At 32.3% G+C, this 24,273-nt stretch overlaps 1 protein-coding gene across 2 annotated transcripts; it reads right to left on the bottom strand.

The window, feature by feature from the left end:
• Nucleotides 1-1,374: 1,374 nt before the first annotated feature.
• LOC143044989 (uncharacterized) lies at nucleotides 1,375-16,713 on the bottom strand. 2 transcript variants are annotated; one of them, XM_076217268.1, is made up of 7 exons: nucleotides 16,404-16,713; nucleotides 9,146-9,427; nucleotides 7,473-7,532; nucleotides 7,250-7,309; nucleotides 4,206-4,259; nucleotides 3,557-3,629; nucleotides 1,375-2,080 (listed from the first exon to the last, which is right to left on the bottom strand). In XM_076217268.1, the coding sequence occupies exons 1-7, from the start codon at nucleotides 16,606-16,608 to the stop codon at nucleotides 1,510-1,512; spliced, it is 1,305 nt and encodes a 434-aa protein (XP_076073383.1). In that variant the 5' UTR covers nucleotides 16,609-16,713; the 3' UTR covers nucleotides 1,375-1,509. The 2 variants fall into 2 exon arrangements, with proteins under 2 accessions (XP_076073383.1, XP_076073384.1); XM_076217269.1 differs by lacking the exon at nucleotides 7,473-7,532 and having other exon boundaries at nucleotides 16,404-16,711.
• Between the last annotated feature and the right edge of the window lie 7,560 nt (nucleotides 16,714-24,273).

Below are 24,273 nucleotides of genomic sequence, written 5' to 3'. Positions count from 1 at the left end.
AAGTACTGGTTTGATTGAGCACTAACGGTTACAGAAAGCCAGTTCAAAGCCAATAACAACTATTATGTAATACTTTCATGCTTCAAACTAAAATATTCATCAACGAATATATTGTGTACAGATGTCGAAAAAAGTTGCTTGTCTGTTCATGCCTAGTGCCACATTTAACGTCTTTGGTTATATCATGGTTTTAGTTTGTATGTTTTTAATTAAGGAAGCTGTAGTACTCGGAGAGAACCACCGTATAACCAGATCAGATCCACATCGCCATGAGTTGGGTTCGAAAATATTTCAACCTCAGATTTGGCATTTAGTGATCGATTTGAATGATTTATTCAGACCACTCGGACATCGAGGCACTATATTACATGGACGTATGATCAAAATATTTGAAGCTAAATACATTTTAAAAGTTTGTAAAATATCTCTCAATTATACAAAACGTCTAAAGAGAACATAATTATGCATATTGAAAAGAACAAAGGATCCGATACCGGGATGCTAAGTTTTCGTTTATTGTAAGTGATTTATTCATATAAAAAATCAGCCAGAATACACTTAAAAGTCCATTAACATGAATGTACAATTTGAGTAATAAAAAGGAAAAGACATACATTGTACTTGGTGTTTACTTGTAAAACTAATAGGTGATGTATATAAATAGATACTATAGTGATTCACAATACAACAAAATAGTATATGGTACAAAACAGAATGAGGAAGTAACAGGGATTGTTTAGTGGTAATTTGACATAAATTATAAATAACTTTTAAATGATTATTAAATTGCCCGAACATAAATATTATCAAAATTGAAATCTGTTTATACTATTCTTCACAAAGTACCACATGGTTTAATGTGTTTTATAGGTTGCTTTGATGTAAGGCCTTTGGCTGTAATAAATTTTACATTAGTGTCATATATTTTTCTTTTTGACAAGTAAACATATTAAATGAAATTTAAAGTGTATTATTCAGTTTATGTTATATTTTTTTAAGAATAGGAAGATTTGTAAGGGGTACTAGTTTTAAATATTAATTTTACCTGGTAAAAAACAATCTTGAAACCGAAACATACTTACGGAAAGTATTCTTTTCAAAATCTTTTATTTTTTTAAATTATAACTGTAGAAACACAGTTTCAAGCATACAAAAATATGATAACATTTTATAGCAAGGCATTTCAATTCGAAGAGACAGCAGTTGATAAAATACACATTTAAAAAGAAACGAATGACATTTTTTGATTATCATATTGATTGATTGATTAGGGTTTTTTGTTTTACGCAGCATCAATACAAAACGGCTATATCACGGCGAGATTTTATTACAATAATAACACTTATAGAATAATGCATATGACGGGAAACAGGATTTATCTAAATCGAATACTATAATGTTTATACTAGCATACACACGAACTACTGCAAACAAGGTAATGTAATGACCATTGCAAGTTATATTGTCTTCAGTACGCGATGATACACATGGCGGTAAATAGAAATGAATTCACGTTCGCGTGGTTGTATCATATTCATCTTCTGTTTGCTGTCCGAAAAAGTGGTCATAGGTCTCCTCACTTCTGTCTGGAAGTTTGTGATGACCCGCAGAATCATAAACGTCGTCTGCCTTGTGACTATATATGTTATCGTCAATTTGATTCTCTCTCTTTTTATTGTTACTAGAAATATCGTACGTTCCATCGCCAGACCAGTGACTATATAAATTATTATCATTCGGGTTTTCGCGGTGTTTACTGTTACTTGAAACATCATACGTTCCATCGCTAGACATATGACTGTATACATTATTATCATTTTGGTTTTCTCGAGGTTTATTGTTGCTTGAAATATCATACGTGCCATTTTCAGTCATACTATAAAGATCAGCTGACTGTTGACCATCTTGACCGATGAGAACCTGCTTTTGTGTATTTAAATTCGATTTGTTTTGTTTGTTTGTATTCTGATTGGATGATTCAGACGAGGTTAGATGTTGCTGACTTGCATAGTCGTATTGATTTTCATCATAAGCTTTGTTAGCATTACCAGGGCTGGGATCCTGTTGACCAGTTTTTGATCTGTAAAATATAAAGTAAATGAATAATGATGTGTCATACGTGTTGAACTGAAAGTACTCTCAAAATCGAACAATGAATGCTTATTTTTCTATATCAACCAGTACGTGGCAAATAGTTTTTTTTTTTATTCAGATTTGATAAATACTTGGGATAATTTTACAGATTGAAAGATGACAAGTCCTTTTTTCATTCGTATCTCCTTAATGTGTTCGTGACCTTACGGTTGTTTCTTAAAATGTGTTTTGCAGTAATTGAGTGTATGATTGTTTCTCATAATGTGGTTTGCAGTAATTGATTGTATATAAAAAAAGAAGATGTGGTATGATTGCCAATAAGACAACTATCCACAAAAGACCACAATGACACAGACGTTAACAACTATAGGTCACCGTACGGCCTTCAACAATGAGCAAAACCCATACCGCATAGTCAGCTATAATAGGCCCCGATAAAACAATGTAAAACAATTCAAACGAGAAAACTAACGGCCTTATTTATGTAAAAAAAAATGAACGAAAAACAAATATGTAACACATAAACAAACGACAACACTGAATTACAGGCTCCTGACTTGGGACAGGCACATACATAAATAATGTGACGGGGTTAAACATGTTAGCGGGATCCCAACCCTCTCCTTAACCTGGGACAGTGGTATAACAGTACAACATAAAAACGAACTATAAAAATCCGTTGAAAAAGGCTTAACTCATCAGATGGAATATGCATGGTTGTTTCACATAGTATTTGCGTTTACGTTTTTTTTTTTCTCATAATGTGTTTAGCAGTACTTGGGTGTACAGTTGTTTCTCATAATATGTGCTTTTCAGTGAATTAGTGTTTGTTTGTAAAGTTTAGTTTAGTATTTGAATAACCAGACTGAGTACAGTTACGTTAAGACTCTTCCTTCATAGATTAAAGCCTTATTTGTTTAAAATAGATATATTTTTGAAATAGAATGTAGTAAATCATGCTGAATGTTGGCAACTTTTACATGCCTAGCTTCAAAGTTAATTGCAAGAGAAGACAATAAATTTAAAAAAGCATCGTGAAACTGTACCGAATTAGTGGCAGTTTTGAAATTTTGGTTTATCATTATAATCGGCTTCCTAAAACATACAAGAAACAGAAGCAACACCAGATGTTTATTCCGTACATATCGTACATCCATATCTTTAAAATGTTTCATTATTTTGAAAAAAAACACATTCAGTTACTTCATATAATGTTTCTATCCATTTTACTATGCAACCTTGTTAAAAAAGTTTTTGAAAAAGATCAATAGAAATTAGAAAAAGCCGACTTTCAAAAGAAATTTATTTATGGTGCATTTAATCATAATAATTCTTTTTATAAGCGTTTTGATTTTGTTGCATTAACTGTTTAAGTTGAGGACAGACGCATTATATGTTAGGAATAATTTTGAATGTGACAGTCAAATCAGATTTTGAATTAAAAAGTAAACTTGAACATTACCTTCTAACACGATATGTTACGACCACAGCTATGATTATAAGAAGTACACCTCCACTTACTCCAGCTGCTATTGCTAAACATAACAAAACATCGACTTTGAATTATATATTAAGTGATTTTGGTGCTTGCAAAAGTGAGCTTAATTATCTTGTACACCATATTTCATACAATGCGGTATCAGATTATTTTAGTATACAGTTCTTATGTTACAAATATAGTTTTCTTCAATTTTTTCCTAGGATTTCACGTCATAACCTGAAGTTTGACATACAGCAGCCTGTATATGTGGAAGAGAAGAGGAGCGAAAGGTACCGGAGGAACATTCAAACTCCTAAATCGAAAACTAACTGGACCTAAACATTGATTCTGCCATGTATAAAATATAAATTTTAATATAAATTTTATGACATCTATTAACTTTTCATTTGAGCCTGGTAAATCGACAAATTTGTGTCCGTCTCCATCTACATATCAACTGTTTTATACTTATAAATGATCCATGTGGTAGGACATGTTTCAACTGCGATATGAGGCAGAGTTCGTACTTTTATAGTTATAAAATCGCCAAAAAGTGTTATACGTCATTATATACAAAAACGTTGGTAATTGAAAAGATAAAAGAAGTAATATCCATTACATGTAAATGTACCTATAATATCATTTTGAACAGATGACTCCAAAGGTCTTTCTCCTTCTGGAAGATCTGCCAAAGATAGAAATAAATACGTGTTCAAGGTGAATCTGTTTGTCTTTTTCTGAGCATCAATTCTAGGCAAAAAGAATTGATTTTTGATGAAAGATGTTGCCCAAGTTGATGGCATCGAAACCTTTCTTGGTAAAGGAAAGTTTAAGAAAGTTTTTGACTTGCAATATCCGGTAAATAGCTTTGAGTTTGAATTGGTTTGAATGAGAGTCTATAACAATTTTCCAAACATTATAAGTTATACTGAGAATGATATTTTGATAAAATACAAATATCTTTAATATTATATATATCAGTAACTTTTACAGAATTCGACAAAATACAGCATTTCATTTCATTAATTTCACCTATTGTCACACCAAAAGACCGTTATAACAGATGACTGAAAACGTGTCTTTTTTCAAAATATTCAAACCGAAAACAGTTGGATAATTTGATTTAATTTTTTTTTAAAACTTTACCTAAACTTATTTAAAACTAGAGGCTCTTAAGAGCCTGTGTCGCTCCCTTTGGTCTATGTTCATGTTAAACAAAGGAAACAGATGGATTCATGTGTTTTGGTGATGGTGATGTGATTGTAGATCATACTTTACTGATCATTCTTGCTACTTACAATTTTCTCTGTCTGTAATGAACATGGCCCTTTAGTAACAGAGGAAATCATTTTGTAAAAACTTACCATAATTTACCAAATTAATGAAAATTGTTTAAAATTTTTTATAAAGGGCAATAACTCCTTAAGGGGTCAACTGACCATTTTGGTTATGTTATAATGGTTATAATTTGATCTTAATTTGCAGAACATTATAGCTGTTTACAGTTTATCTCTATCTATAATAGTATTCAAGATAATAACCAAAAACGGCTAAATTTCTGTAAAAATTACCAATTGGGGGCAGCAATCCAACAACCAGTTGTCCAATTCATCTGAAAATTTCTGGGCAGATAGATATTTAGTAGATAAACAAGTTAATCCTTTGTAAGATTTGCTTTGAATGCTTTGGTTTCAGAGTTATAAGCCAACGTCTACATTTTACCCCTATGTTCTATTTTTAGCCATGGCGGCCATATTGGTTGGTTTGACGGGTTATTGGACACAATTTTTAAACTAGATACCCCAATGAAGATTGTGGCCAAGTTGGTTAAATTTGGCCCAATAGTTTCAGAGGAGAAGATTTTTGTAAAAGATTACAAAAATTTACGAAAAATTGGTAAAAAATGACTATTAAAGGCAATAACTCCTTAACGGGTCAACTGACCAATTTGATCATGTTGCCTTATTTGTAGATCTTACTTCGCTGAACATTATTGCAGTTTACAGTTTATCCTTATCTATAATAATTTTCAAGATAATAACCGAAAACGGACAAAATTTCCTAAAAATTACCAATTCAGGGGCAGCAACTCAACAACCCATTGTCCGATAGATTTTGACTTAATAAACAATTTTACCCCCATGTCAGATTTGCTCTAAATGCTTTGGTTTCAGAGTTATAAGCTAAAATATACATTTTACCCCATTGTTCTATTTTTAGCCATGGCGGCCATCTTGGTTGGTTTGGCGGGTCATCGGACACAATTTTTAAACAAGATACCCCAATGATGATTATGGCCAAGTTTGGTTAAATTTGGCCCAGTAGTTTCAGAGGAGAAGATTTTTGTAAAAGTTAACGTCGACGGACGACGACAGACGACGACGGACGACGGACTCCAAGTAATGAGAAAAGCTCACTTGGCCCTGTGGGCCAGGTGAGCTAAAAAATCAGAAGTGATGTATATATATTACAAATTTCTAGATACATGTATGACATTTTTTGAGGGTTTTTACGCTTTTTCGTCTGAATGGTTTATAAATAGACACAGACACTTGCATCGTAAATATACAATGTACCACTTTACCAGGAATGTTTCGTAAAACCATGATGAGAAGAATAGTGTACTTTTGATTCAGATGTAATAATTATTTAGTTGCGCCATTCACGAATGAATATGCAATTAACCGTAAATTCTTATAATACGATTCACTTCTATAATAAAGCTTTCAAACGGTTAAAGCAAGTAAAGATAACTTAATACCGTTTATTCATTTTAAGCAATATGTTGTTGTTAAAGAGTATATTTAACAACACTAAGAGAATGCTTTCATAATTATTTATAACAAATTTAAACCAATATAAAATTATAACTCTTATGGCATGTACACGAAAACTTAGATACACGATTTTTTTTATTAGTTTTACTTTGCTTTGATCAAGCTGTTAGTAACTGCAACTGCAAGTACTTTCAAATCAGTACTGTTGTTGTTAGGAATATATTATTATCCTTTTACGTCTGGTCTGTGTATTTCTTGTTTTATCTATACATATTCTTGTACTGGCTAAAAATATAATTGAGTACGTTTTATACCCCACTATAGGTTTTTAGATATAACAGGGAAAAATTTAAAGTTTCAAATCGCAATATTTGTTGTTGTATTAAAACAATGCCATTATTTTTCAGTTTTATTATAATATTACACAAGTAATTAAAAAGAATAAAACATATATAAAAATAATAAATATAAGCATGATAATTATTACCATTCTTATTAATTACAAATACTTGATTTTTTTAACCATTCAAATGGACACACTTTCTCATATAATTGGGTACGCGTAGTACTAATACACATGGATGTGTTGAACAATGTAAAAAATGCCTTTGAGAATAGATTTCAAAAATTGGGACTTATTTATTTTGAAGGAATTTGTAAATTTTGATTAACAATATTCTTTGTTTATTAAATTGTTGTGCAATGGAGTAAGAATCAAAATTAAAGGTATCTTAAATAAAATAATATAAATTTAACGTATCTATTGACTGGTTCAACTTTATTTAATGAGAGACGTGTGATAGCCCAGTATTGAGAGTTTAGAGTACTTCACCTTATGACTGTTTTTTCTTCTAAATCTTAATTTAATATTTTCTTTGTTACTATATCTTATAATTACCATCAAAATGGGTGCTTGATTCTGCTGATCTTTCCACATTTGGTGTTGTTTGAGAATTGTCTAAAATACAGAAAGCAGAATGTTAACTGTCTTGAAGTGGAGTTTTGGCCGAATTGAAACGCAACATATTGGTGATGTGCATTATGAGAACAAGCTAAAGTACGATAGGAAATAAGGCAATTATATGTGACGAAAGATACGTATAGAGTGTGCTTGTAACTACCTCCAAACCTGCTGCTGGGTTCTGTTGAAATTTCCCTATGGGTAGTTGTATCGAAATCGTCTAAAATACAAAACAATGTAAATTATCTTTCTGGAGACGTCACAATATACATGATATACGGATTGACATATATATGGGAAAACAAGCTCAACTACAATATGCTAAAATAGTGCAATGTTTTTGATGATTGGAACGCATATAAGTTGTAGATGTATATCTGACAGGAACAATTTCTTGGTACCGGTACCGTTAATGTTATTACTACCACTGGGTCGATGCCGCTGCTGGTGGACTGTTAGTCCCCAAGGGGAATCACCAATCCAGTTGCCAGTACTACGGTACTGGCATGAAAATACGGATTGTTTGTGTTATTATAAAATGTGCTGTTACAAAATGATAGAAGTTATTATAAATTAAGGAATTAATTCCTTTCATGGATTTGGCTATATCTTTTGGACCTTTTGGATTATAGCTCTTCATCTTTTATATAAGCTTTATATTTCAAATATTTTGACCGCGAGCATCACTGAAGTGACATATATTGTCGAAATGCGCATCTGGTGCAGGAAAATTGGTACCGTTAATGTTATCACAGTTATCTTTTTTTTTTCAATGGACCATCATTATGCATTAAATATATCATGTTGGATCAAATAGAAAATGAGGTTCATGGACTATCATCCCTTTACTGCTCTTATTGAAGTGCATATACCATTGATATTGGACGTTATTGCCTCTACATATGACGATTTCTTTCATTAAATCAAACATGTATGTATGTTCTGTTCCTATCACAAGTATTTCGTTGATTCGAAATACAATACATACTAATTTTATTTCAATCTAAACTAAAATTTTATCACAAGTCATCATTGTTTAATTAGCCACTTTGACCTTTGATAACGTTTTCGATAGGTCAAATTTTCGTAGAATATATCGATTTGAACAAAAATATTCACCTGTATTGATATATTCGTGATAAATGAAATATTACCCTTGATTTTCTACATCAGGGTTAATATGGAACGTCTTAATATCATATGAAACAATAAGTATTATTTTTTATCCAATTATGATCTGTGACAGATCAATGACGGACGACAAATCATCGAACATCAACTATTTGGTATTTCTGTTATTTTATATTATTTATAATATATTGTTTAACTATTCATATAGAACAAATGATAAAATGATAAAATCAATTATTGCGTATTTTAATTGATTAATCAAATTACAGTACATCTAATTACCTTATTTTGATAAAAGTAAAATAACAAAAATACCAAACACCGAGGAAAATTTAAAACGCAAAGTCTCTAATCTGATTGCAAAATCTAAAAGCTAAAACACAACAAACGAATATTGAACAACAACAGTCATGTTCCTGACTAAGTACAGTCAATATCTGATGTAGAATATGATGGATTTAACCTGCCTTTATACTTGTTGATACATAATATAGTATGCATGGGTATTTCTTCCAGCGGCTCAATCTTTAATTCATTATATTGAACATTTCATTTTGGATCAATGATGTATGAAAAAAATGATACCTCCCACCGATTATTTTTTTAGAAAAGCGATGTACTAATATTCAAATACAAACAATGTAGACGTGTATACATTCACGTAACTATATACTTTGTACAGCTAAATATAGAAAAACTTACTATTGCATTGAAACGAAACAGAAATGTTCTTGCCAGAGACGTAACATTCTTCATTTCCGTTCGTAAAATTCAATACGCTGAATTTACATTTATCCGTCTCCTTCAGGTTTCTACAAAAGCTATTTATCTGATTTCCTATAGATTCTGCGGGACAATTTTGCAAATGATTAGTCGGATGTTCAGGTTCAAGTAAAACTGTGATGTTATCGACAAGGAACTGTTTTTCACAGTCTATTTCAATTTGCTCGTTCAATTTGAGGCAGGTTGAATGAACTTGTTGACCTTTATTGAAAGAAAAAATATAAAGATTAAGACTTTTGCGCAAGTGACAAACAAACGACAATGTTAAAAAATTCCTATAGGAAAATTAATTCTTAATGATGAAGATGACTTCTATGAACAATGGAACATTTTTAGACACATGATTTTCTAAGCTTTCCTGGCAGTCCTCTCGTCTGTAACGTGTTTGAAGGGTGATTTTTGGAAAAAAAGATGGTCCAAACTTTGTTGTATTTTTTGTAGCAGCTTATTGATAAAAAATATTCTACCATTTTGTTGACATGAGGTAAGAGCACCCGAGATCACTCATAGGTTTTGGTTGGATTCATGTTGCTCAGTTTGTGGTTTTCTATGTTGTTTTCTTTTGTACTTGTTGTCTGTTTGTCGTATTTCTTTTTTTTTTGTTGTTTCCATGGTGTTGTCAATATAAATAAAAATAATAAATACGTGGTATGAGTGACAATGAGACAACTCTGCCTTCAAGTCACAATGTATACGACCGTCACCACGGCGCATTGGCTAACACCGAACATCAAACTATAAAGTACATTTTCGGGTTATGCGTTTGAATGTTCTTTTAGTATACTGTGCCTCTCAATTATATTCGGTCGTCCAATTAAAAACCATTTTATTTATACATCCCTTAAATAGCTAACAAGAATTCCCCGTTTCTATATTTAGGTACACGGACGCTGTTCCAAATCTTATATTAACCTCTCGTGATTTTTGACGCGGTGAATATAATGTTTTATCAAAGAGGATTTCCTATGCTTTTACCCAATGAGAAAACAGAAAATTTATAGTCATATAATAAAAGTTTTTAAAAAACTGGAGGAAGCCATCGGAGATTCAGAAATAGACACGGAGGAAGTATCAACATTGCTCGAAGCAATTGAGAAGAAAAAGAAGACGTTAGCCTCAATAGACGAACAGATATTAAATGCAGTCGAATCAGAAGATATAACAAATGAAATTCTTGAAACAGATGAGTATTATTTAGATTTAGAGGGTACAATTCGAAAATTTAAAAAGTTCTTAAAACCCGTACCAAAAGCAGCATCTTCGATACTATTTTCAAGCGCACCAGAGTTTGTTCCGTACACAAACCCATTTACCCACACAAGTCAGCAATTATCTCAGTCAAGTTCGACCTCAAGTAATAACCATCGCCTACCAAAGCTATCTCTTCCCAATTTTAATGGAGACATTTTACAATGGCAATATTTCTGGGATTCATACGAAACCACGATTCATCACAATCACACATTAACTGACATTCAGAAATGTTCGTACTTGAACTCATTGCTTCAATTTGAAGCTGCAAACGTAATTTCAGGATTGACCATGACAAATCCAAACTATCACAAAGCAATTGAATTATTGAGAAACCGCTATGGCCAACCACATAAAATCATTAATGCATATATGAGAGCACTACTTGATATACCCGCACCACATGATACATTAGAAAGTTTGAGAACATTTCATGACAAATCAGAAGCTTACATACGGGGTCTAGAGTCTCTCGGACAATTTCAGGACATGTACGGATCGCTATTGATACCAGTAATTCTCGGGAAGTTACCGCATGAAGTACGAAAAAATATAACACGAGAAAACGGGAGCGACAGTTGGAATATTCAATCGCTTAGAATCGCGATAGGTAAAGAGATTTCTATTCAAGAGTCCGGATACGGAGATTATACACAGACGTATTCAACCGCAATCCCTAGCGCACATTTCATAACTGGCGTTAAACGAGTAACTACAGATAAAACACAACAAACAAATCATTAACCTCGAATCGGAAGAAACAATGTGCATATTGTGACGGAAACCACTGGCCAAACGAATGTAAAGATGTCATAGATTACGATAAAAGAGTAGCCATTATAAAAGAAAAGAGGTTATGCTTTAATTGTTTAGGTAAGCATAAAATAGCCGATTGCAAATCCAAGAATACGTGTAAGTGTTGCCACCGGAAACATCACTCTTCATTATGTAAACAGAACTTGTACTCAAATAAACATCATATTGAAACTGAACAATCGCAAAATAAAGTAGACACAGAAACTTCTATGTTGTATACCGCTAACGAAGAAAGGTCCACTGTTTTACTGAAAACCGCATTCAGTCCAGTCGTTCACAAAAATACATGTATAGATGCAAGAATACTCTTTGACGAGGGAGCTCAGCGCTCGTTTATAACCGAAGAACTAGCAGCTAAATTGGACATTAAAAAAGAGGGGTCTGACACATTAAGTATAGCTACATTTGGAAGTACTACAAAAAAGGTGAGAAATCTTGACAAAACAACAATTAATCTTAAGTCTACAGAAGGAGATTTAATCCCTATTAAAGTTTTAATTGTACCAACCATTGCTTCACCACTTCAAACTCACAACATAGGAATTACGCAGATGTTTTCATATTTACGTGGTCTACAATTAGCACATCCAGTCATGGAAGGAGAGCAATTTGAAATATCCTTATTAATTGGAGGTGATTTTTACTGGGACGTAGTTCAAGACAAAATAGTCCGTGGAAACGGTCCAACCGCAGTTAGTTCGAAAATTGGATATTTACTTTCCGGTCCTGTCCCTACACGAGCCAGTAATGCATCTTTCTCAATGATGAATATACTAGTATGTCACAAACAAGAAGAGTGCGATCTTGAAAAATTTTGGAAGCTTGAATCGTTGGGAATTGACGCTAAAGAACAAAATGATCCAGACCTATCTGAAACAATTGAAAATTACTTACAAACCTCCATTACGAAAAAAAAAAAAAGATAAGTATGTTACGAAATTACCATGGAGAGAGAATGTGCAAGAACTACCGACAAATGAAGGCATCGCAAAACGCAGAACGGAAAGCGTTATTCGTCGCCTTAAGAATGATCCCGAGATGTTCCGAAAGTATGGGGAGATAATTACAGACCAAGAACAACGAGGATTCATTGAAAAGGTATATGATGAAAGTACATGCACAAACAAGGTTCATTACATTCCGCATCATCCCGTAAAAAAGGATTCAGTCACCACCCCGATACGCATAGTATATAACTGTAGCTGTAGAGCGAACGACAGTAGTCCTTGTCTTAACGATTGCCTAGCAACATATCCACCAATTATGACTGATTTGACGGAGATATTAGTACGCTTTAGAACGTATAAATATGCAGTTACAGCGGATATTGAAAAAGCATTTTTGCATATTGAATTAGATGATGATGACAGAGATGTCACAAGATTTTATTGGTTAGAGAATCCCATGGACACAGAAAGCCGTTTGATTACTTACCGGTTTAAGGTTGTACTTTTCGGCGCCACCTATTCGCCATTCATGTTAAGCGCCACGCTAATGAAACATTTTAGAGACAATCCGTCAACTACATCAACAGAATTACAGAGAAATGTATACGTGGATAACGTTCTGACCAGTTTTACAGATAAACAATCACTTTTGAAATTCTACACGGAGTCAAGAAAATTATTGTCAGAGGCAGGATTCAACTTACGGTCTTGGAATTCTAATAGTACGGAATAACAGAACATCGCAGGACGAGACAAGATCGGCGACAATGATGACATAGTCAAAATTTTAGGCATGAGATGGGATAGGGAATCCGACGATTTGAAATTTCAACAGATTGAATTTATGGAAAAGGACAAAATGATAACAAAGCGTGAGGTTTTGCGCACATCGTCTAGAATTTTCGACCCCCTAGGATTAATCACGCCAATTACGGTGAAAGCTAAGCTGTTTATGCAGACTTTATGGAAGGCAAAGTTGGATTGGGATGAATGTTTGTCCGACGAACTGAGAAGTAAATGGCAGGTAATAGCTTAAGATATCGAGGAGGCTACCAAAATAGTATTTCCACGAATGTTAACGGAAGGAGTTTGTGCTTACTTAGTTACAGCAAATTCATCGATCATCGTCATGGCTAAAAACAGAGTAGTACCCGTAAAACCGATTTCATTACCACGTTTAGAACTTATGGGCGCGCTTATCGGCGCCAGATTAGTAAGACACCTTCTTAAAGTCATAACAACAGAACATGTGTATATGTGGAGCGATAGTCAAATTGTTTTGAGTTGGATTAAATCGTCAAAAAACTTGAAACCGTTCGTAGCAAATCGACTTAAAGAAATAAGAAAATTAACAGAGAATGCTGAATGGAATTATTGTCCAACAGATGACAATCCAGCTGATTACTTAACTCGCGGAATTTACGCTAAACACCTTTATAATAACAGCTTATGGATGAACGGTCCACAATGGATTTTAAATCGTGAAAATTGGCCGACATGGACGAGGAAAATTGAAGACTGCAGCACGATGGTAACTGTTAGTGATGACAATACAGACGATGAAAGTAAAAATACTTCAACACAGACAATTTCATGTATAGATATACAACGATACAGATCTTTAGAAAAATCAATTAGAGTAACAGCATACGTGTTGCGTTTTATACAGAATTTACGGAATTTAAAAGATAAACGGTCAATCGGATTTATCAGTGTTGAGGAGCGATGTAAAGCGTTAAAAGTTCTAATAGTAACAGTACAACAGTAAACATTTAAGGATGAAATTGAAAGCTTGAATTCATCGTCACAGAAAAAAGTACCACTTGTTCGACAACTGAAACTATATACAGACACAAATGGATAACTACGTTCTACCGGGAGAATACAAAACGCACCTGTGAAGGAGAGTACTAAATATCCGTTGTTATTGCCAACACACCACAGTCTTACGTCCTTAATCGTAATGGATGCACACACAAAGAATTTACATGCCGGACTTAACAGTACAATCGTATATATTCAACAGAAATATTGGATACCGAGAATAAGGCAGTGCGTAAAATCACAAATTCGCAAATGCGTTCAATGCATTAAAATATCAGGAATGCCTTATAGCGCACCCGATCCGCCACCGCTACCTAAAGATCGAGTCAACTCCGATTATCCGTTTTCAGTAACCGGCGTTGATTTCACAGGAGCTTTGTATACAAAAGGAAAACACAACGAATTAAGCAAAACATATATTTGTTTATTCACTTGCTCCGCTACACGAGCTATACACTTGGAGATAGTCACAGATTTAACCGAGGAGTCTTTCATGCTTGCTTTTAAAAGATTTGTCGCTAGGAGATCTACACCAAGGATTATGTTGTCCGATAATGCAACAATCTTCAAGGCAGCAGCCGAAAAGATTACAAGATCAAGCAAAGACAACCGAATACAAGAAAAACTTGCCGATCAAGGAACTGAGTGGAAATTCATACCCAACCGAGCACCATGGTTTGGAGGCTTTTGGGAACGCCTAATTGGACTCACGAAAAAGTCAATTAAAGCAATACTAGGAAAGTCATGTGTCACTACGGAAATGTTGAATACAATTATAATCATAATCGAGGGAACTCTAAACAATCGTCCTATAACTCACATTTCTACTGATATTAAAGATCCCGAACCGCTGACGCCAGCGCACCTTTTATATGGTCGTCGACTTGACAACCGATCGGATCAGAATATTGACAGTGTTACTTGCGAAGATTTGCACGTGAAACTGAATAAAAATCTACAGAGAAAAAATGAACTAATCAACTATTTTCGCTCAAGATGGAAACACGAATATCTGACGTCACTCCGTGAATTCCACCGTACATCTGGAAGAAACGAACAAACAATACAAATAGGTGACATTGTACAAGTACACAATGACACAAATCGTATAATGTGGAAATTTGCAGTTGTACAAGATTTAGTTTGTGGAAAGGATGGGCTCATTCGATCAGCTGTTATCAAGACCGACACAGGAATCACCAACCGTCTTATTGTGAAGCTCTATCCGTTGGAAATACGCAGTACAAATGATGACAGTTAATGAACTTTTCTGCCCTGGAGAAATTAGTTTATGTATAGACTGTTCAATTAACTACGGTTATTAGATAGACTTGTAGTGTTTAATTATTCAGACGTGAACTGTTAAAAAATATTGAGAGACTTTAACTATGATTTTATTTAATTTTATTTCACAATTGATCAGACATTTAATTTCAAATTTACGAATTTTTCATATTGTATTTCAAATTTGAGTTAAATATCATTTTCTGCGGCCCCAGAATGTAAAGAATTGCGCTAATATTAACGTACCTATTTGCGGTACGGCCACTATCTTTGTGACGTCGCGTAATTGTTATACTTTATGTTGTATTGAATAGAAACGTATAATGGCAGACGTAGTTCTATCTTTAACGCCTTAGTTAGCTTATGATCAAATACACAACGCAACGCAATAATCTACAACCATAGACATGATTAAATGACTATTTATTAACACCTACAATACTAACAACACAAGCGAATAATATATCCAATCATTTCAACTCTCTAAGCCTGATGCATGACCAACCATGGAGGTTTAAAATGGAAATATGTATAGATTTAAAATCAAAGACAAGATCGAATAAATAATCAATACATTGAAAATTGAAATATCAGTCAGTCAGCACAAATACCGGACGTGATAATACAGACGTTTGCAGTGTACAGAGGTACTTTTTTTTTATATATAGAACAATCGCATGATGGCTCGCATTTGTTGGCACCATGCAAAATGAATTGATGCAGGAACATGCATGGTAATCGATACTATGATATTCTAGAACGTCAGTCACAATCTTGATTATTAAAATACAATTTGTTTTTTTGACATATGTTTCTAAAGCCCCAAGAAATAAATCAAGGTTCTCATATGCCATTTTTTGTACTAAAAACTTGTAATGTAATAAATGTTTGCATTGTTATTAATGTTGTTATTTTAATTGTTTATAATAGCTTCCAACCGAATGGAACTAAAGACAGAAAAGCATAAAAATTTGAATACTATACTTGTCACACTATTATTAAAAAAATGAACTCTGAAGAAAGTCATTATTTAAGTTATTCTACTTGACACTTACCTTCACAAGGCCTATACGCTATCACTGTATCATCTACTAAAATAGTACGTATTGCTTTTGAACTACGCTGTGTAAAGTCTGCTTCCAATGCTATTTTAAACGGATCTTGTCCATTTGCATTTACTGATATATTGATCCATTTATTGAAAGATGTAGAATTACCATCCATAGTAAATAGTAAAGTCTTATCTTCGTCAGTAATCATGAATATACTAAATAAACAGTCATAAGCATTGGAATAAAATTGGTACCAAAGTGACAAACATATTGGTACATGGAATTCAATATCTGAGACGATACGTTTTGAACCAGCTATACCATTATAGGAAAAAGCATGAATGCTCCAACCTTTCTGTTCTAAAATAAATAAATATTCACATATATGATCATGCACGGAATGATAATTTCGATTAATTCCAATAATTTAATGTTTTCTTTTTGATCTTATATATTATTTGTTTTTGTGGTATTTGTCATGAGTTTTTTCTTTAATGAATAATAAATAAATAAAACTTAACTATAAAGCGAACTGTAAAGCCAGAACAGTCGACTATGATTATAAAAGAAAACAAACCCGGAGTTCTTGATACCGGTAGATAGATTACAAACAACATACACATATGTTATGCGATCGACGACAGTTCATATGCGTCTAATAGAAAACCATAGACTTACTTTGTTTGTGGAGATTTTTAAAATTTAAAATACTAAATATAGTTTATTGTCCTACCTAAGTTTACTCGGGTGTGATCTATCACCAACTTGTCCCGTGTCCATGTAGCATTATTTGATGAATCGAACTTCCAGTCTCCGTGATCTTCCTCAAAAGTACTTATGGTTGTACCGTTCTCTGAAATGAATTGAATGTAATAGATAGTGATATGTCATGTTATTATGAGTGATATAATCTTATTTTGGTTGCAATATCATACTTGAAAATGTTGGCATTGTTTTGAAAAATTTCTTTGAACAACATTCTATGCCTTATCAGTATATGATTATTGAAAGTAGATTATATATGATGATCATATACTTAGACTTAATAACATATGATTTGTACTGTATGATAATAGCATTAAATTAACGGTACATTTCATATTTTTCGAATTGGTGCTTAGCGGGCTTATATGAAAAGTTTATCACATGCTTCGATTGTTATCACATGCCTTTCCGTAACGTTATCGCATGGCATTCCGTAGATACTCGACAAATTCCAGAAAATACACCTCAATGTTACGTTTTTAGTGAAAAACATTACGAAGTAGTGTACAAAACAATTATTTGGATACAGAAAAGTTTAGTGTAAAATACTAAAAAAAAAAAAAAAAAAAAAGAAGAGGAAAACAAACAAATTATTAAATAAACATGATAAATGCATTTTCTTTAAATTTAGAAAGTTACGTTAAGAAAGGTTGACTTTGCCAGACAGTGTTACTTTTGTATATTGTTGAATTATTTTTTTGTCGATTCGTCCATATTGAAATATTTTTCTTCTCTGATAAGTATACAACAGAAAGATTTTATATCGAATGTACTAAATTTGGGGTTCGACGTCCGTTAAGTTTTCACTCTTTGAACTTCTATTTGAATTTCGTAAAAAGATTAATAAATGAATCTGTTATTTTTCTCCATTCTTGAAGCATATGATAAAAAGATCATAACATGTCTTTTTTCATATCGCATGTATTTTCAGCCCTCGGTCAATATCAGCCCTCGAGCCATGTGGCTGATATTGAAGCTAGGGCTGATAATACATGCGATATGAAAAATGCCATGTAATAATCTGATAATATCAACTGAAAATTTAAAAACAATTACCTTTGGACAACCAAATTAATACGAAAGTATCGAATTTGTAATTCAATTAATGGATACCATTGAATGTATCGATATCTTTAGTATCTTTTAAAGATTCTGGATTACAAAATGGATCTCGTTTCGTGTATGCATATATCATATTGAAGCTGTTTCATGTACGTGTACGCTATATATTTTTCGACATCTTGAATCACCTATTTAAAGAGGCATACTAGTACAGTTGTAAACATAAGAAAGGAATAGGAAAATGTTGAAAATACCAAGTACCGTGTTTACAAGTGTATGACAGATTAACGTATCTAAACTCCCGTAAACAAGATGATGTAAAGTTGTAATCCACCAGACATGAATTTTCACCTTCACAGTAATCGTCTATAGTCTGTGTATCCTGAGAATTTAAAACACATGGTTTTTGACGACAGATAGTTTCCTCTTCCTGTATATCAATGTTCTGTATTTGTATTTGAGAAGTATTCCAACATGAGATGTTTAGTGTAATTTGTTCTGGATATGGTATCGTTGTAACCAATCCTACAAATTGCGGTAAAAATACTATAAATAACTGAAAGGCAGAGGTTAAGTATTCTTATAACTTCACACAACTTAACATCATCAGTCACTAACGACAACTAAACAAACAGAAATAACACACAGAAGAAAATCAGCATTATTCAAGAGCTAGGTCTCAAAGCTAGAGTTCGTCCAGACATACAATGTCGAGATGAATGTTACAATGTTCGTATAGTGTGTATTACAGCTGAACCGCTGTTTATTGATTTAACAATAGGTTAAATAGTAAATTATTAAAAATTACAATGCAAAGTAGTTGCTCTGTACTGAAAATACCAGACAGAAAGTCGTAATTTACAACATATTTATTAAGAAATTGTGTTTATATACCCAATCTATTATAAAAGCATTTTAAATTCTTTTATATCCCGAAAAGATAGCCTTCTTTAAAAATTGATTGACGTTATCAATTTAAGTTGGATGTTTGTGATTATCAGTCACCTATTGGGATCTACATCCATTGGGTTGCAATCATAATCGTATCTATCTCTGCGAATCCCAAAGTATTCACACACGTTTTTAAATTCGTTATCATGAACTTCATGGCAAGTCTAAGTTGGTTCTTATATTAGCAAACACTCAACAGATCGAACGTAACAATACTTTCAACGGTTGTCGCACACATGAAAATTATAAATAATCTCATATTAGACACCAACAACAACTGAAAGCCCTAGACAATTATCCAGACAGACAACACAGAGGCAAAAGTGACATAAGACAGCTTGACTTTAAATTGATACAAAATGTAACGTAGTGAAATAGCTAAAAACGTTATCATTTTTTTGTGTCACAAAACGTATTCAAGATATTGTTTATAGGTTGAATGACCACACTTACATGTAACATGCTTAAGTACGTCAAATATGTTACAATATATCTGTACTTTAAATGTCGTAAAGTTGTCAAAGTGTTGAACGTTGGTCCTTCGCTGACGAACAGGTTGGGATCTGAATTCTGAAAACTAACTCATCGCTAAATCGTCGCTTTATCACATTCTTGGTTATATACTGAGTGCCAATGAAAACACAACACTTTTGTTTTTCCAAAAAATCTCATAATTTTTATTTTATTTATATTAGAACTTTGTATGGTTGATTTAAAATGACTTTTACGACAATTGACATCAAGTTTACGGTTGAGTGATTTTTGGAACAAATGCGAAGTTAGGGTTATTTTAAACGGACATAAACAGAGTTCACCGCTTTTCAACATACGCACCGTTTTCACGATTTTGTCATTTAAAGCTTGGCTAATGTCATGAATTTTCCCGCCCTTATTGTAAGGAAACTGCAATAAACATCTGAGTAAAAGCTAGGACTTTCTGACAACCAGCGACATGCAGTTTTGGGCATGATCCAATGAAGCCTTTCACTGCATACAATTACGAGAAGACTGAAGTTGTAGCTTCTACAATAACCCTAATCATCCACAAATTCAACCAAAATGGATCATTTAATGATAAGCGACACCCCGGGGTACAAAATGCAAGAATCGCTCAGCCAGACCGATACCTTTGGTCTTAAACATATTCGATATTGACTCTGATCGGTGTACAAAGGTCACGAGAGTGCAATGGTGGTCACGGTAGATCCTTTGGAGCAATTTCAGTAAAGCACAATTTGCGCAGAAATTGTTAAAGAGCACAAAAGTCTTTCCTTAGTGACATCTAAACGGCCGTAAGGCGTGAATGTCAAATTCTGTAGACCAAAAATCATTCATTGTGTACAAAAAAACGTCCGTTGTGGTTACATAGACATTTAGGCACCCATCTTGGCCAAACGTCATGTGTTTCGCCCGATTTTGGTCCGATCGAGCAAATTTTGCATCAGATTGGACATGGTTTAGACAATGAAAACCACCACCAATATCATAAAGTCAGCTTGAGTTTGATATGCGGGACAAGTGGAACAACATTCATCGAGATCAAATTAAACGTCCGGGATGAGTAGTACCACGGCTCTGTCGAGATTGCGCTGCACAACCGGATTGTAACATGTTTTGTTAGGACTGTGAGTTGATGATTCGACATTGGATGTTTCGTTTACCTATAGCGTCTGAGAGATGACAATGAAACAATTTTGTTTGATATCGATCTATTGTTAGAATTGTTAATTTTTAAGAACAATTTATTTGAAAGATTATCATTTCTTATATAAATTTTATTTTTGAAAAACCAAGTGTTGCGTTTTCATTGGCACTCAGTATATAATCGGAAAAATCAAATGCTTTTTAAAGCAGTTATTCCAGTTAATGGTATGCTGGCGGAATGTACTTGAGAAGAAAAAAAACTAAGAAAGGTCGGCAATATTTCCGGTGTGAGATTTTACATGTGCAACGTGTGATGAATGGATACCCTAAATCATTTGTTTTCTTTTAAGAAGAGCGAAATATCGAACTTTAACTCCATATATAACCTGTAATTCACAATTGTAATTATATCTATAATGGAAAGTTGTTTCATTGGTAATCTTAACGCATCTCCTTATTTCATATTTGGATTTACAATGCAGACAGTTTGGTTGTCAATATAACAGTTACTGTATTTCATATTATAATAATGTAAGATCCATCATTATTAATCCGGATTCGACAAAAGTTTTTATCAGTCAATCATATCTATAAGTGGGAAGTTATATTTATTAGAAGATGCATACTCCCGTATAATAAATAAAGCATATCGTTTGAAGTAAAAGTAATTTAGGAGAAATGTAAGCATTTAACGTATAAATAAACAAAATAAAAGATAGTACATAGATTTAACAGAAACAATCTTACCTGCTACCTTCATCGATGATATATAAAAACATTGAAAACATAGAAATAAGAATTCACACATCCATATCGTATCCATTTTAAACTTTACGGATGTATGTGGTAATGGACAGGAAGTTTACAAGTTTAAATGTATGAGTTATACAAATTGAATATAGTACATGAATATTAAACTAGTAAAAAAACCCTGTAACCTCAGACATATAGGACGTATATTGTATTTTTTATTACATTTTTTTTGTAATATAGATAGTACAATGGCTTACCTGTTTCACAATATATGTGAACTTTTGTAAACACCACGATGATCAATTATTTTTAAAGATACAGTACTACCTGTGACTTTATCTTATTAATGGTGGCCATAAAAAATATGTTGACCATGGTGGCCCTATATGTTCATCATCATACCCCCTCTTGTTTTTTTAATACACAAGGTATTACTCAAAAACTAGTCAAGGATAAAGCGAAATCTTGAATGCATTGAAGTGTTAAAATTATATAACTTACAGGTCAGGTGTCTCAGGTAAAATATACATGTATGTGTTTGTCAAATTTAATAACTGTGATTATGGCAAGAAATTCAAAAATAAATTGAAATATTAAAACTAGTTGAACAAACAGCTTAATTAAAACATAATTGTCCCCTGACTATTAGTTTTGATATTATACCTTTTAAATAATTTTTGATCAATTTAAGTTATTTTTTGGTAGTGAAAAATAAATGAATATCATTTTCAAATATACTGCAAACATTTACAATGCCTGCCTTTTTCTATCGACAAGGTGTCTCTCAAAAATTAATTTTCTAAAATCAAAATGGTTTATTATTGTAGATAGACTGATCTGCATTCAATATTATTTAACAAATGATAAAGATTGTCTTTAGGACTCATACACTAAATAAAATTTAGGCAATTCATTATTTCTTTATTGAATAAAATATTAATAAGTATTAGAAAAATTCATAACAACAAAATTTGATAATATTTTTATTGTCATTTGATATTTTAAACATGATCCATGTTTTAGAGGTTAAGCATTTCTTTTACTTTTTGTTCTTGGGTTAGAGACATTATAATGAGAAGGTAAATAATTTTCAAATGGATTATTTCAAAGTTGTTTTGTTAATTTTACAATCAAGGAATAGGTGTTCTTCATTGACATACAAGAGGCACAGTTTACACATTCTATCCTTTCTAGGAATTTTATATTGTCCACTATTTTTTATTTCTAAATTATGACCAAAAATTCTATACCTATTGACACAATCAAGTTTAGTTTTAATCAAAAGTTTTTATTTTTATTTTTTTCTTAAAATTCATTTTTTTTATTAAGGACTTTAAAAGTCTTAATTCATTCAAGTCCCTGCAATTATTAACTTTATCTAAAAGGCCTAGGTTGATTGAAATGTTCTTTGTAAATATATACCAAGATTATGTATCATGCCAGTCCAGCACTATTGACAATATAATACACTGAAAAAAAAAATGATTTAATTAATAGACCATTAAAGTGTCACCATCTTTAGAAGTGCACTATTTTTCTGGAGACAAATTTAAAAAAAAAATTCATTATGATTAGCATTTTTAATGAACATTTATCAAAATTTGATGATAACTAGGTGGACATTTGGAAAATAAGTCTTTTCAGTGATTGTTTGTGCACAACTCTTGTTTTGAGATTTGAAGAAAATTAAGATAAACAAAATTAGTTTTTTCCTAAACCATATAATGGTACTTGTAGTTTTCCTGAATAATATTAGATGTTATCAAAATTTATTGTAAAAGGATTGATATTGATCATCTTATTTTGTTAAGAAACAAAATTGTTTAATTACTTTCATTTTTTTTTAATTTAAAATATCACTTGCATGATTATTAGTTATTATTAATTGTAATAACTCATTTAATAAATTAATGTTAACAAATAATTGAATACAATGTACATCATGTACATTTATTTCTCTAATTCTATGGAAATTTATCGAACTTTAAAATTGATAATTTAACTATCTCGATTGGATAAATCCGATAATCCACTGGTATCAATGTAAGAATCTATATATAAACCTTTTTACTTAAAAAACAGTTATTAAAAGTCTGTTTATTTCAAATGCTAGTCAATAACTCTATCTTTAACTTTTTGCCATTTCTACTCAAGATTCTTACTGAGAAGAAATTAAAAGAATAAGAAACAAAACATACAAAAATAAAAAAATAAAACCTTAAAAAATTACAAAATAAAAGAAAATTAAAGACAAAAAATAATAATAAATTAACAGACTAAAACAATATTTTATTCTACATTTTCCAAAAAAGGTGAAATGTCAATTTTAAAAGAAACCAAGTTACCTGTACAGGTAAATTTTAATGAAACATACCAGCTGAAAACTTCAACCCTGATTGATTTTAACAGGTAACATAATTAGATAAAAAATCTACCAATGATTTATGACCCCCAATAAATGGCCAACATCTCAAGATTGAATACCCCAATAAATGTTCACCATTGGATGTTGACCATGCAAGAGGGTGGACATTACTAAGAGGAAGTCACAGGCTGTACTGTAACAGCACTGAGATTCATAAATTGTCATTATAATCTATTATAAATAAATGAATTCGTTATTTTTTCTGTTAAACAAATTGTCGTGCAAGGTATCACGGAAGAAATGGAAACCCCTAATTTCTTTAAATACGGTTGT

This window comes from Mytilus galloprovincialis, chromosome 9 (assembly GCF_965363235.1).
Source record: "Mytilus galloprovincialis chromosome 9, xbMytGall1.hap1.1, whole genome shotgun sequence".
NCBI classification, from domain to species: Eukaryota; Metazoa; Mollusca; class Bivalvia; order Mytilida; family Mytilidae; genus Mytilus; species Mytilus galloprovincialis.
This window is presented reverse-complemented; position numbering and strand designations above follow the sequence as displayed.

Bases quoted from the DNA above. Each gene is read 5' to 3' on its own strand.
- LOC143044989 (XM_076217268.1), bottom strand. From the start codon at position 16,608: ATGATTACTGACGAAGATAAGACTTTACTATTTACTATGGATGGTAAT. The intron at 3,630-4,205 runs GTACATTTACAT...TGTTATGTTTAG, and splicing joins TGTTCAAAATGATATTATAG to CAATAGCAGCTGGAGTAAGT. The intron at 2,081-3,556 runs GTAATGTTCAAG...TATATTTTACAG, and splicing joins GTAACATATCGTGTTAGAAG to ATCAAAAACTGGTCAACAGG.